At 38.7% G+C, this 16,192-nt stretch overlaps 1 protein-coding gene across 1 annotated transcript in view; it reads left to right on the top strand.

Moving 5' to 3' along the window:
* LOC126475045 (aspartate aminotransferase, cytoplasmic-like) overlaps positions 1–16,192 on the top strand; it is a 76,730-nt gene that overhangs the window by 48,752 nt on the left and 11,786 nt on the right. Inside the window, exons 5-7 of the mRNA XM_050102592.1 lie at positions 3,271–3,421; positions 12,278–12,443; positions 14,557–14,699. Coding sequence (XP_049958549.1) covers positions 3,271–3,421; positions 12,278–12,443; positions 14,557–14,699 — 460 coding nt within the window. The remainder of the gene's footprint in view (positions 1–3,270; positions 3,422–12,277; positions 12,444–14,556; positions 14,700–16,192) is intronic.

Genomic DNA, 16,192 nt, shown 5'->3' with positions numbered 1-16,192 from the left:
TGGACCTAGAGAAAGCTTTTGACAATGTTAACTGGCATACTCTCTTTCAAATTCTGAAGGTGGCAGGGGTAAAATACAGGGAGCGAAAGACTATTTACAATTTGTACAGAAACCGGATGGCAGTTATAAGAGTCGAGGGGCATGAAAGGGAAGCAGTGGTTGGGAAAGGAGTGAGACAGGGTTGTAGCCTCTCCCCAATGTTATTCAATCTGTATATTGAGCAAGCAGTAAAGGAAACAAAAGAAAAATTCGGAGTAGGTATTAAAATTCATGGAGAAGAAATAAAAACTTTGAAGTTCGCCGATGACATAGTAATTCTGTCAGAGGCAGCAAAGGACTTGGAAGAGCAGTTGAACGGAATGGACAGTGTCTTGAAAGGAGGGTATAAGATGAATATCAACAAAAGCAAAATGAGGATAATGGAATGTAGTCAAATTAAATTGGGTGGTGCTGCGGGAATTAGATTAGGAAATGAGATACTTAAAGTAGTAAATGAGTTTTGCTATTTAGGGAGTAAAATAACTGCTGATGGGCGAAGTAGAGAGGATATAAAATGTAGACTGGCAATGGCAAGGAAAGTGTTTCTGAAGAAGAGAAATTTAACATCGAGTATAGATTTAGGTGTCAGGAAGTCGTTTCTGAAAGTATTTGTATGGAGTGTAGCTATGTATGGAAGTGAAACATGGATGATAAATAGTTTGGACAAGAAGAGAATAGAAGCTTTCGAAATGTGGTGCTATAGAAGAATGCTGAAGATTAGATGGGTAGATCACATAACTAATGAGGAGGCATTGAATAGAATTGAGGAGAATAGGAGTTTGTGGCACTCCTTGACAAAAAGAAGGGACCGGTTGGTAGGACATGTTTTGAGGCATCAAGGGATCACAAATTTAGCATTGGAGGGCAGGGTGGAGAATAAGAATTCGTAGAGGGAGACGAAGAGATAAATACACTACGCAGATTCAGAAGGATGTAGGTTGCAGTAGGTACTGGGAGATGAAGAAGCTTGCACAGGATAGAGTAGCATGGAGAGCTGCATCAAACCTGTTTCAGGACTGAAGACCACAACAGCAACAAACACTATGTTTAATCCTAGACTTCTGATATGGACTTGACACTGGAATTGTTTTAGTTGCTGTTTGGTTTTTATGCTCTCTGCTTTTAGTGGTTACTGATTCTCATAGTGTTTAACATTATATATCTATGCAAATTTTGTTCAGTATTCAAATCCTCATTTTGTTAACACTATTTGTATCCTCAGACCTCTGGCTGCTGCCAGTTTGAATGATTTGTGATAGTTGTATTGCCTAATATAATTTTTTGCAACATTGTATACGTATGTAGAATTTTACATGATATAGGTCTTACTTAATGGTCAGTTAGTTTTTAACCATGTGTGGCATTGCAATAGCATCACGTGTCTGTTTTATTGCATATTATTGTATGCAACTATGTATAATTACCTGCTATTGTTTTGAAATAAAGTGAAAAAAGAAAAATAGGATTAAAAATACATTTATATCTGTTTTTATTGTTTTCCTTTTATTATAATTGTAGTGCATGTATATTTTTCTGTGACTATAGTGTAGTGCACACGTTTTGGTACTTGTTCTTCGACTCTGGCTTGTAGCTTCTTTGATCAACACTTGTGTGTTGACCTACTGCATATTGTGCCTGAGCACTGGTGCTTTGCACTTACTGCTGACACATGGTTTCATTTTTCAATGTTTTCTGTTTGCTTGAGCCAGTATTATGGCATGAAGTGTCGTTTTCTGATGTTTTCAAGTCAGCTATGGCACCTTACCTGGATAAATAGCATGTGTGACATGGAAGTTGTCACATTATTTTTTATTAGTGCACATCATGTTCATAAGTAATTTTTCTGACTAATAATTCTCATGAAAATGTAATTGGTGTTGATATTCACAGTTCTCACTTTGTTCCCATTTTCGTGCCAGCACTGTGAAGATGACCAACGATTGAAACTGGTTGTGAATAAATGTATTGTAAGGCAGCACAGTGTTTACCATGCGTTTCTCAGAGTATATCAATGCTGATGACAGTTGCCTGAAAAAAATTTTTAACCGATACACAGCTAACAACCAGTGGAACAGCACTGTAGCAGTACATGACAAATGTCAAATAAGTTGTTTTAATGAGCGTGTTGCAGATAAATGGTAGCAGAACTATGTAATTGGCTAACGGCCCTCCCCCCCCCCCCCTCCACTCCACCCCCTCCCCCCAAAATAAATTCATTGCCTCTAACATCATGTAAATAATGTTTTAATCTAGTTTATAATGTGGCATGTAAAAGTAGTTTCTAAAACCTGTTTCTTTGTTTTGTGTTCTTTGGTTCATACCATGAAGGTTTTGTCACACAATAGTGTAGGGAAAGTGATGAGTTGCAAGAATGTTGTGGCATATCCAGTTGCACTCTACTATCAAGGTTCTTTGCACGCAACAGGCACATGTAACGTTCAGTGCTAGAAAGATTTGTGCAAGAGTTTAATAGCCAAAATCATACACATCACAAAAAACATGAAAAACTCGACAGCAATGTGCAGTTATGCATCTTACTGTTAATCCACCCCCTACTGGCCACTATTGCCATCTTTTCTCTCTCCCTGCCACCCAAAGAGCAACCATGCAATGTTCTTGAAGTAGGCTTCTTCGACAATTTTTTATTTAATTCCCAAATTGTCCTCTTTCTTAAAACAGTTATCTTTCCAGATTAAGTAAGTATGTACAAGTTATGAAAACTGTCATTTGTGCCTCCTTACATTTTGTGTCTGTTGGTTAATGCCCACAAGTATCTGTTCTATCTTCATTTGGTTTTAATTGCATTTAGTGTGCCTCTATATCAAATAGCTTCTGTTTTAAATTCTTACCCACTGTTTTGAATTATATTTTATAAATCTATGCTCTTCCCTTCACTTACTTTCCGTTACTACTCTACTAGTTCTGCCATAGATAATTTCACATTCTCCATTGCATATCACTAGTAATATAGTTTTTATGACTTTTTCAGAAATGACAGCTAAATCTTAATCCTACTGCCTTTTCTGCCAGTCTTTCATTTATATTTCATTTTCATTTGTTTGTGTAGTTCCGTGTTCACTATTCAGATGTTCAAAATGCAGTCTTTCAAAAAATTAGTTGCATTATTAATTCTGTACAGTTTTTGTCAGCTGTAATTTTTTATCAAACAACTTAAAAACTCTTCCTCTCTAAGTAATTTATAAAGAAGATGATCTTTTTTTGTTATTGCAGGAAAAGAAACTTTTTCCATTTTTTGACTCTGCGTACCAAGGCTTTGCTTCTGGAGATCCTGATAAAGATGCATGGGCTGTTCGTTACTTTGCTCAGCAAGGCTTTGAATTTGTGTGTGCCCAATCATTTGCCAAAAACTTTGGCCTGTATAGTGAGTATAAAGTATACTTTATTTAATGTTTGTTTTTAATTCACATTGAATGGTATTGCTTGTATTTAAAATTTTGAACTTTTAATTTAAGAAATCAGTTTTTGTCATGTACTTCTTCTTGATTATTGAGACTAAGTTCCTTTTAGTTCATTTGTTTGCCATGCATCTGCTTATTTTTTCATTTTGTATGTTGACCTGTGGTTATTTGTCACGTCAGTGTGTGCACACATTATTTACTAAGTATGGTAGATTTTTTTTTCGTTTGAAGTGTTGCATGTGTATGTATCTTTGAAGTATGTGTTGCTTATTGATTGAGCTACCATCATTGAGAACAAGAGAAGCATTTAACCTAAATGTCAATAGCAAGACTTGTTGTTGTTGTTGTTGATCACACATTTTTGGCATTTTCTGTATTTGTCGTCAGTTTTGAACTATGAGTTGCCCTTTGTTTCTCAACACCCTGTTTTCCCTAGTCTATATCTTTTTGCCTAGTTCTCCTTTTGTGCATTACTTATCTTAAATATTCCAGTCATGATTTTGTTACTACGTCCTGCATCTTGTGTCGGTGTGTTGTTTGCGAGATGCATTGCCATTTGTCCACATGAAACCACTTCATTGTACTGTTGTTTTCCCTTCAAATTGTGTGTTGTTGTGGATTATTTAGTGATTTTTCACTGATTTTGTTTTGCCATTAGTTTTCTTTGGAAAGTGCAGTTTCTCAAATTTACCATTTGAACTGTCCACAGAAATTAATTAGGCTGTGCTTTTGTCTGACTTCATCATATTTCTTTCTGACTTAGTCATAGGACTAGTGTGGTTGTCAAGTACATGCTGCAGGACAGTGTTGTCTCCAGTGGTGTGAAGTTTTGTAATTGATATCTGGCCTAGATACAGTTGACTTCAAATGGCAGATTCTTTCACTGCTTTCAGTCTCTCTCCAAATCCAACCATCATTTTTTACTTTTGATAAGTTGTTGGATTTAATTCAGTTCTATAAAGGAGATTAAAAAAGCTATGGTTTTGGCCCTTAATTAAATCACTGTTCTCTCTTCTCATCTGAGTGTCATTAGATGGAGCAACTGGCATTTAATCTAATGGGCATTGTTTCACTAGATCTCTTTTACAAATTTTATTTCTCTAAACAATGTTGTGAACTTTCATGATATCTAAAATAGTGAAACATTGCTTTTCTTGTCCTCATTTTACTTCCCTACTGTCATCTTCATCATGAAAGTGAAATTCTGTGATAGTGAAGCATGTCACTTCCTTATGCTGACTGAATCAACCAACCTCTCTCTGAAACTGCATGTGGTAAAGAAAGAGCACATGTTGTGTAGGTTTTGGATGTTGTGTAAACTTAGCAGTTTACTTAGGCCCAAGGGTACGTATTCAGCTTAAAGAATTTTTAAAAATTTTATCATGATAAAGGTAAATGGAGAACAAGAAAATAATTATGAATAATATAAGCTTCACTCCTCTATTCGTCACATATTACATGAACAGCATTCGGTAATTTAATTCAGGCATTTGGAATTTATTTGAAAGGTAGAGCTCTCAAACAGGCAAAAAACCAGAGTTGCACGTTTTGACTGTGTATGTAGGATCCCTTCTTTTTCCCTGTTTTTGTTTTGTTGTAACTTCCTTTCCATGCTTAATGGTTCTTTAGCAGATACAGGAGCAAGGAGCAGATGCAGTTCGTTGGCAGAGAATTCAGATATTAATTTATTTACATCTAATATCAAATAGTAAAAATAATACAGTAGTTGCAACATCAGTTGCTAACAGTAGATTTGAATGTTGAATATATATACTGATATAAAGATTTGCAGTTTGATGACTACTCCGTAGATGACACGCCCTGTCTGTAAATGTTACTAAGCGGCAGAAACTCAAAATGAGGGCTCTGTGCATTGATATTTGAGCTTAAATAGACCTGCCACTGGAGCTCCGGATAGGGGATGCTTACAATCTTTGTTAGTAGCTCAGTCATTTCCGGTAGGTAGTGCCGTCATACCGCCATGGCTGCTGCAGGAATTGCAGCGGTATGACTTGCGGTGTGCATGTTTTAAAGTGTGACACTCCGAATGGCGGATGATATCTCACCCTCCCTGCCTAACTTTGTGGGTATGGTATCGGGGGAGGCCAGTGCGATGGGAAATCATGAGGCTGGTTGCTTGGCTGGCTGCAGAGAGATCAACCTGTGTCCCAGTATCGTGCCTTGTGAGTGCCAGGGAAACTGCCCCAGAAAACCAGGCACAAGATACATCTGAAGGCACGGGTGGGATCGTAGAGGGTGCTGGTGATTGGCTGATGGCAACGACGTCGATGTCCAAGGGAGAGGTGACCTGGGGTGTTGATGGCAACTGTATCGCAGGTGGGCCGGCATCAACACCCATTGGTGAGATGGCTTGGTAAGCTGTCTAGGAAGCCATGTTGTGACAACCAAACATGGCTACATTGTGACGGCCAGACATGGCTGCGTCACGGCAGCCGAACATTGTGCAATGAAGAAATCTGAAACAGTTTGACCTATGGCAGGATCACTGAATTCATGGAGCCATAGCTGATTTTAGTGGTGTTGGTGCATGCCTGCACTGCTGTGAATAGTATACTGCACTCTACCAGCTTATCTAAGAACAGCACCTGATTCCCCTAAATGTGGCTTCTTGTCACATGATATTGAACTCCGACGTTTGGGTGAAACTTCATAGTGAGGCTGGAAGCTGGACGAGAGTGGTAAGGATGAAGCAAATGCAGCAAAACCAATGGCATCTCCCATGCAAACATACTGCCAGCGAATGTCAGGAGTAGGCAAAGTTTGATATGAACTCAAAAACATCAGTGAGCCATTATAAAGTGAATGTGAAGCTTGAAGTTTCAACATTTGTGGCTTGAATGTTCGACAAAAACTTTCCATTAGACTGTGGTGAGAATGGTGTTGTGCAGACATGCTGTATTCCATTTTGTTTGAAAAATTGTGCGAATTCCTTTGAAGAAAATTGAGGTCCATTGTCAGAAACAATTCTTTGTGTCAAGCCTTGGAGAGAAAATACAGAAGCAAGTACCTTCATGGTGCTGGCAGCATTCATCGAATATATTGGAATAACAAAAGGGTATTTGCTATAGGCATCAGAAACCAAAGAGGCAGCAAAGTCTAGATTCCATGACAGCAACCGAAATCTAAGAACTAGTAATAGGAAAACTATCCATGTTGTTTTGGGCTTCGATCTCTAAATGGAAACACAACAGTTCATCCTGATCAAATACTGCATTGAGAAAGAGCATCCACATTAGTGTATTGTGCTTTGGTTTGGAATGTATCTCACAGTTATAACATGACAAAAACAGAGTCCAGCATTGCAGGCGATGTTTCGCATTATCCACTAAAGATGCTGAAGAACTGAGATGAGAAACCAGAAGTTTGATAAGCAATCAATCAAAGCTTGGAACCATATAAAACATGAAATTTTTGAGTGCGTACCCAATAGCAACGGCTTCTTTTCCTATCTGCGGGTACTGCTGTTACATTTGATCAGAGTTTTGGAAGCACAAGCATTAGTGTGTTCAGAACCGTCTGCACACTTATGCATGAGAACAGTCTGTCTGGAAGGCAACCAAGCCAGGTGCTGAGTATAATTTTGATCTTAAGAGGGGAAAGGCTTACCTGCAGTTGGGCGACCTGTGAAAACAAACATCTTTATGTAAGACTGTATGAAGTGGCTGGGCCATTGCGGCTGTACTAGTAAGAAATTTATTGTAGTTCATAGTCTTTCTGAGAAATGCTCACAAATCTTTGATGTTGTTGGACACTACAAAGCTGTAATGGTCTCAACATGCTGGCATAAAGGCTTGAGCCCAGCACATGATACTTCAAAACCGAAATAGATGATAAAGGGCTGAAAAAATTGTGATTCGTGCAAGTTACATTTCAAACTGGTGACCTGTAGCACTGTGAACAAGGCGCAAAGGTTTTGCAAATGTTCATCTGTTGGAGAACTTGAGACAACAGAATCATCCAGGTAGTTGACACACCCTGACATGGACGCCCTCAGTTGCTCCAAAAATTGTTGTAAAATGGTAGGATTGCTAGCCACATCAAATGGCAGCTGCTGGTATTGATATAACCTGACGGGGGTATTCACTACGAGGACATGTTTGAGATCACCACCCAGAGGCGGTTGTAAGCAGGCTTCTGACACGTCTATTTTGGAAAATATTAGCCCCAGAAAGCTGTGCTAAGAGTCCTTTTAGATTGGATAAAGGATAGGTATCAATAATAGGCTATGACACTTCAAAATCGCCACAGAGCCAAAGACTATCATTAGGTTTTTTTGACACTTACCCTTGGAATAGGTGATCCACTAGAAGAGACAGGCATGATAATGCCCAAAGATGTAAGTCGATCTAGTTCAAATCTGACTTGGTTTCTGTAAATCTACTGGGACTGGGTGAGGATGAAAGAAACGGGACTTGCTGTCAGTTTCAGTGTGATGTGAGTGTTGAAATTGGCAGCACACTGAAAACTTTTCGAAAACAGGGAGGAATATTCCAAGCAGAACACGTCCAGTTATTGGCATGAAGCTTGATCTGACACCCGATGCACTTTGTCAAAAATACAGAAGCCAAAATTTTTGAAGGTATCTAACCCAAATAAGTCTTCAGTGTTGACATCATCCACGAATAGAAAGGTCAAAGGCTGAAGAACTGCTTTTTACACTAAGGAAGTCTAAAACTACCCCAGTATAGATATTTGTAGTTTGTTGTAATTCCCCAACCGATAAGAACAGGGACAATGTGTGTGATCCATATTCACATAGCTTTGAGAATTTAACAAAGTCACTGCTGCACCCATGTGCACTTGAATTTTTAACATCTTGTCCATCACATGTACTTTAATGTAGAGTTTGTTAGGGGCTACCTTTACTTGGGAAACATGATTCCCAGCCATGTTCATGTCTGGTGAAGGACTTTGAATGTTGCACACAGTGTGTCGCCCCCCCCCCTCCCCCCTCCCCCCACTTTTACAATAGCAGAGCACATGACCACTGTTGTGATTTGTCTGCTGCTGCTTAGCATGGTGCTGCCCCATGTGCTGTGGAGCCCACTGTTGCATGACCGCAACGTCTTCTTCCCCCATGAGCTAACTGATGGCGGCTGAGTAAGAGAAGCAGCTACTTCACACCATGCTTCTGTCTGATTTCCTGCTGCCCTAGATACTTCAAAAGACTGAGCACTGTTCAGAACATCTGCAAGGGAGGGATTTTCACATTGTAAAGCACATTCACCAAAACTTCCCTATCAGGCCAGGTATATTACAGCATCATGAAGCTGTGAGCCTCAGTAATGAACTGGCAACGATGCAGAAGTTCAAGAAATTCTCCTACCTAAGCTCTGTACGACTGTTGCGGCTGCTTGTGACAACAGTAGAATTCAGTGTGAGCAGCAATGACATAACTACATTTGCAGTGATAATAATAGAGCAACTGACACACTTCATCAAAAAAGAGACTGGCACATTGCTGAAGAAGAGATAGCTGACTCAAAAAGTGATAAACATGAAGGGAAATCTGTGAAAGAAATAAAGCCCTATACGAGTTGGGGTCTGCAGCACAAAGAGCTTGAAAATGTTGCTGAAGGAATTTTTCATGTGTGTCCCAATCTTCTGCAGAATCATGATATGGAGGAAACAGTATGAGTCGCGTCAATGGTGGTGGGACATGGTACGTCAGCAAGGCTGCTAAGTTGTTTGGTGCCATAGTGAGAGCCTGCTGCTGGTCAGTGAGGGTTCACTGTTGTTCAACAAGAGATTGAAGAACTTCTTCCACTGACATGTTCGCTGTATATCGAACTAAGGAAACAAAACACGCAGAGTGGAATATCACACTCATTGCCAAGTATGTTGTACAGACACAATACCAGAAGTAACACCAATCAAGTTCTATTCTGCTTTCACATGAAGAGATCCACAATAACACTGAATGAAGTATAGAATAGTACAAAGTATCCTAGCTGTAGAACACATCAGTATATAGTCTTGTAGGTAGCATATGATAAGCAAGTAAATAAGTGATGCCGAAGACTCGGCGCACTGGGCTTACATTGGTCTGTTGAGCAAACGGCACAGAGCTTGTTGCGTCGTGTGTCCGGGTAGTGAGGTGACCTCTCTAGGCTGGCCTTGGAGGCATTTGTTTCATGCACTGTTTGATTGTGTGTGCTCACACTATAGTGTTACAACAGGAAGAACTTCTAATTTGACTTGATGGGTAAGTTTTAAAGGGATATTTTTATTTTTTCTGCCTGGCTAATGATACTAAATAAACACTCTTGCTGCCTTAATTATCTTAGGTATTTTGCACTGTGTCTGTAATTCTGATTACTTTCTAATTTAAAATGCACCATGTTATTTCAGAAAATTGGATGTGCAATGTTATTTCCCATTCCACATGTCGTGCAAAGTTTCCACTTTTTTGAGAAATACACTAAAAAACAAAAAGAGAAAAAACTTGAATTCACATTGTGGAGCTATACAGTAGTTTTTTCAACAATTAGTTGTTACATGCTGGTTCACATTCAACATGGAAGCATTCATTTGAGAATATCAGTCCAATGCTTCACATTATTTCCATTGCAACTTTAAGCACTGCTGTGGATTTTGAAAAATGCAAAAGAATTGCTGTTAAGGCATGAAATCTAAATCTGCAGCTACGTCAATACTCTGCAAACCACTGTGGGGCATGGCAGAGTCCCATTGTACCAGTTTTTGAAGTGTCTTCCTGTTCCATTCACATATAAAGTGCGAGATGGATTGTTAGATTGCCTCTGTGCATGCAGTAATTATTGTAATCCTAATGATCCCTATGTGAGTGAGTGATAGAGGGTTTAGAATATTCCTAGAATCATAGTTTAAAGGAAATTCTTAAAACTTTGTTAATGGACTTTCTTGGGATAGCTTAAGTCTATCTTAGAATCTTCCTGTTCACTTTCTTGAGTATCTCTGTGACACTTTCCCATGGATCAAACAAACATGTGACCATTTGTGCTGCCCTTCTCTGTATATGTTCAATATCCCCTGTTAGTTATATTTGATATGAGTTCCACACACTTCAGCAATATTCTAGAACCAGTCCCATGAGTAATTTGTAAGCAATGTTCTTTGCAGACTAACTGCACTTTCCCAGTATTCTATCAATAAACTGAAGTCTTCCACCTGCTTCAGCCATAATTGAGTCTGTATGATCATACCATTCCCACAGGTATTTGTGAGAGATGGCTGGTTCCAACAGTAACTCATTCCTATTATAATCATAGGGTACTATGCTTTTTTGTTTTGAGAAATGCACAGTTTTACGTTTTTGAACATTTAAAGCAAGTTGCCAATCTTTGCACCACTTTGAAATCTTATCAAGATCTGACTGAATATTTATGCAGCTTCTTTCAGACAGTCTTTCATCATAGATAACTGCATCACCTGCAGAAAGTCTGATGTTACTGCTAATTTTGTCTGCAAGGTCATTGATACACAGCATGAACAGCAAGGGTCCCAGCAAATGTCCCTGGGGCACCCCTGAAGTTACTTCTGTTCCATCCAGGATAACATGCTGTGTCCTCCCTTCCAAAAAGTCCTCAATTCAGTCACAAATTTCCCTTGATAGCCAATATGATCGTACTTTTGACAATAAGTTTATGGAACGTTAAATATTGCTGCTTCAGTAACACAGAAGATATTGAAAATTCCAGTAATATACTTCTCGCAATGCTCATTTCCTTTGGATTTTGTATTTGCAGGAATTGAACCTACATAAAAACATTAAGACAACAGAATTGCTTCAGTTCCTGTAAGAATGCAGAGGATCTCTTCAAAAAGTTGTTTTTTGTGAAAATATTCCCCCAGTATCCACATATCTAAGTTGACAATAGCTGTAAGTACTCTTTAGCCAGCTGAGATTGAAACTGAAATGGATAAATTTCTTTAAACATTTCTGGAAAACAGTTGACTTGGAAAGAAGTAGTTGACAGTTATTAGACAAACTCGTACAAAGTGTCCAAGAAGAAGTGATGCAGTTGCATAGGAAAAACTGTTCAGTCATTTGTGGAGAGACTTTATGGCGAAATCAGTTGTTAGATACATATTTATATGGATGTACACCTTCTCCTACAGTAGTGTGAATGTGGTTCAAGTGTGTGCTTGAGGATGTGAAAGAGAAATTGGTCATTGCATATCACCAAGTTCTTCTAATTTCAAAGTAGTAAGAGTCTGATAGCTTCATATACAATGTCATCCTCATGTTACTATTCGTCATTGAATATTTCATTTAAAAGTGGAAATGGTTCTAAAATAGTTGATTTATGCCAAAGCCAGGCTGCTGATACATCTCACTATATCCTTCTTTCTGTATTGCACCTACAGATTCTTATGTATAACCCAAAAACTGGTGGTGAGAGCTGGGAAGGTAAGCAGAGAGTTGCTAAATATCCCATCAGGAGATTATAATGTACTGTTAGTGTGCATCAAGTACATTTCAACTGGCCTGTCATAATGCCATGTGTCGTACAGACTGCTTTAAAGAATAAAATACAAAATTGTAAAATTGAATGTGTAGTTCACTTAACCTCATTAAAACCACATGTTTGGGGCCATTTTGTTGACCATAATGTGTGCTTTACATTTATTACTTCGCTACCATTTGTTTTGTATTTTATGCTGTCCGCGGAAGATTTCTAAAAGATAATATTTCTTCCCATTGCTGCATTGTAACATATTTTGAAAGATGTGAGATAAAGGATGCAATATCCTAGTCAGTAGTTACGTACTATTGGCACTTATGTTACAGATATATATATTTTATTCTTTTTCAGATGAACGAGTAGGAAATCTGACAGTGGTACTCAACAGCAACGATGAGATTATAAATGTTAAATCACAGCTTACTCTTACTGTGAGAGGAATGTACTCTAATCCACCTAATCATGGAGCAAAGATTGTCAGCACTGTTCTCAATAATGAACATTTGTGCCAAGAATGGTAGGTTTGCACTGTTAAAAAATTCTGACTTAAGTTTTCTCTTAAACCAATGAAGATTGATCTAAAACTTTTTTATGCTTGAAAGCCTGAGCACATTGTGGGCAAATGATCATTTGCCATTAATTTATAGTACTAAGCACACCTCCACATATGTTACATTTAAAATAAATATTAAGTTGTAAATGAAGTTTGATTCAATATTGAAACTTCAAACTCAAAGAAACTTGTTAGCTGTAATTGACATCATTTTATCCTGTGCTGTCACCATGTATATGTATAAGGGTCATCTAGGAAGTAACGACATTTTGCATACTCCCTCTGCACAGATTAATTAAAGGCTTCTATGCAAGGTTGAGGTGTTTCGTCATCTTGTCTGTGCTCTGAGTACCATTTGAAATTAGCTGCCATTGTTCTCCATTTTGTGATTCATTAAAATGAACTGAATGACAAAGCCCTGTGAAGTGTGAGCCCAACGAATTTGTTTAATTTTTTGAATGCTTGGAAACTGAAACTGGCAGAAAGTGTCAAGTGGTACCAGTGAACAAATGACATGTGGGAGTGTTGTACGAAATGTTCAGCAATGAGGGAATAACTGTGCATGACTAAACTTGACCTGAGCAACTGTTACTCATTAGACATATTGTAGAACGAAATGAGGAATGAAATCATGTAGCACAGACACGGAACACAAGACGAGTTACATATGCCTTTTTCAAATATTTCTCATTCTTTTTGTGGTGAAATTGTGTTCAAACATGTTGGGTATAGCAAAATTTCTCTCTAATGGGTTCCCTGGCAACTGAGTGGCCAACACAAAACACAGTGAATTGCCACAGTACTGCCATTACCGACACAGTGCAATGAAGATGTAATACCTTTCTGGATTAAGATGTTTACAGGCAGTGAGACAAGTATTTTACTTCTCCCACATGTCAGTCACTTAAATGATGTCATCCCTTTTTACCCAAAATCCATGAAAATTCAGACTAACTCTGTCGGTGTGGAAGTTTAGTGATTTTTATTTTTAATTCTTTTTTTTATTGTAAAGGTGTTTTTTTGTTGCAAAATATTTGATCAGGTGAACATCCGTGACAGCAGATGTTGTCCAGGCACAGGCAGACACTGCGATTGCTGCACCTGCGCTCCAATACATTTGTTTGACATGGGTGGGATCACCAATGGCTGACTGACCCGACTGCCACACATTCTTGTTTTCATAATTATTTTGTTGCACCTGAAGGTGAACTTTAAGCTTCAAAACCAGTTGTAGAATAAATTAAGAAAATTACTAGTAGCTGAAGTGGATTTTTATTTTTATCTATTGGTAGTCCATATCAACAGTGTGACATCACCTGAAAACTATAATAAGCAATCCAAAATGCTTCAACATGGTATTCTTCTCGTTCATGAAAGTGTGTGCTCTTACAATGCTGCTGCAACCAGAGGCTTACTTGGATGAGAAAATTTTAAACATCTACATTACATTTCATATCTTTCTCTTAACAGTTTTCAGTTTCACAAAGCTCTGACAGTTGATAAGTGGGAAATATTTCAAAAATGATGATGAGGCTAAGAATGCAGTGAATAACTGGCAGTGGCCATGTACTACATGGAAATTATTAAGCTTGTAGACAAGTATGAAAATACTTAAACAGGCTTGATTATGAGCAGAACTGAAGGAGGATTAAATTTCAGTAAATGATAAGCTTTTTGTTAATAAAACATGTTGCTTGGCATAAAGGAGGTGACTCGCCAAATAATAGAAGTTTGGAATTATCGATAGGAACACAAAAAAGAGTGAAACACACACACACACACACACACACACACACACACACACACACACACATATATTGTGAATTAGTTGGGAGTGTGCCTGGTGTTGCTCCCTAATAACTGGATGGGAAAATGAGTTTACAGAATAGACTAGTAATGCAGTGATGTACTATAGATGACCTAATCAATAATTGATATCATTCTCTCTCTCTCTCTCTCTCTCTCTCTCTCTCTCTCTCTCTCAGCTATTGTTATGAGTACAAACTTTTTGTTTTGATTTCACTTCACTCTTCCCACAGAGGTGTTATGTACTTTTGGCATTGTGTTTGAATTCTAGGAAAGATTGCATTGTTACCATGTCATCTCGTATCAAGGAAATGAGGCAAGGTTTAAAGGAGCGACTTCAACGACTGGGTACTCCTGGTACATGGGACCACATCACACAACAGATTGGAATGTTCTCTTACACAGGGCTATCACGTGAGTATCCTCTTGAAACTTTTTTCTTGTCAAAGCATGAAAACACATTTTACAGCCTCTGACAATAAAGTTCGGTGAATGAAGTCAGAACAGTCGATCGGGCAAAACTGATGTCTCACAATGCTGCACCTGTGTAGCTGCTGGTGTTGACAATCTGTCCCCACCGTAGTTCAGTTGAGCGTTGTGTGTGTTACACCTGTTGGACAAAGTGCATGTGTAGTGCGTTGGTTCTGAACTGAGAACAGGACAATGAACGAGCAAAGGGTCAATTTAAAGTTTTGTTTTAAGCTTGGCAAGTCACTGAAAGAAACGCATGCAAAGCTGGTAAGTGTTTAAGAGGTTCAAGCACTGTCCATGAAGTACAGGTGGTACACCTGTTTCTGAGGGGGCAGGGAAAGTGTTTCTGACAATCTCCGTAGTGGATGACTGGTGACTGCCATCAGTGACGAAAACGTTGAGAAAGTGAGGACATTAATCATGAGCAACCGTCGATTGTGTGCATGATAGTGGATGAACTGCAGATGAACCGTGATTCTGTGCGACAAATCCTTATCCAGGACTTATGGAAGAAGAAAAGGTGTTGTCGTCTTGTGCCACATCGCTTGACTGATGATCAGAAGCAGGCACATTTTGAGGCTCCAGAGGATTTTGTGAAAACAGTGGATGTGACACCCAATTTCTTGAACTATATTGTCACAGAGGATGAAAACCGATGTCTCTGGTATGATCCTGAAACGAAATGGCAAATCATGGAATGGTGATCTGACATCATTGGGAAAAGGTCAGAGCTGAAAAATTACGCATCAAAATGATGTTTCACCTTTTTCGATAGTCAAGGCATTATCCACAAGGCATTTCTACCTGAGGGAACGACGTTGAACGCTGCACGGTATGTTGAAATTTTGACCTGTTTGATGCAATGTCTATGCAGGGTATGACCCCAGTACGCACAACGAGGTTTCTGGTTTTTTCTTCACGACAACTCTCAACCGCACACAGCCAATATCGTCAAACATTTCCTGGCAAATAAAGGGTGTTGAAACTTGAACATCCACCATACTCGCCGGAACTCAAACCTCCAGACTACTTATTATTCTCTTGACTCAAACTCACTTTGACAGAAAAGAGATTTGACAATATTCCTGACATCCAATGAAATGTGATGTGGCTTTTGAACACCATCCCGAAGGAAGACTTCGCGCAAAGTTTCCAGGACATGTATCACGGAGCTCAGTGGTGCTTAGTTATGGGAGGTGGCAGTTTCGAAGGACAGCAAGGTAACTGTAGTTAACATTTCATCTACATTAATGTTATAGTGTTATTCACAGGAATTTATTGTCAGAGGATGTGTATGGGCATTTGACTTCGTTTTGCTTGCATGTTGCTAGTATGTAGTAGGAAGGAGATCCTAAACATAGTGCAATCACATGCTTGTGTTTAATATCAGTATTCAACCATTGGAATTAACCACGAGTCCTTTTTCATTACATGAG

This window comes from Schistocerca serialis, chromosome 4, assembly GCF_023864345.2.
Source record: "Schistocerca serialis cubense isolate TAMUIC-IGC-003099 chromosome 4, iqSchSeri2.2, whole genome shotgun sequence".
NCBI lineage: Eukaryota > Metazoa > Arthropoda > Insecta > Orthoptera > Acrididae > Schistocerca > Schistocerca serialis.
This window is presented reverse-complemented; position numbering and strand designations above follow the sequence as displayed.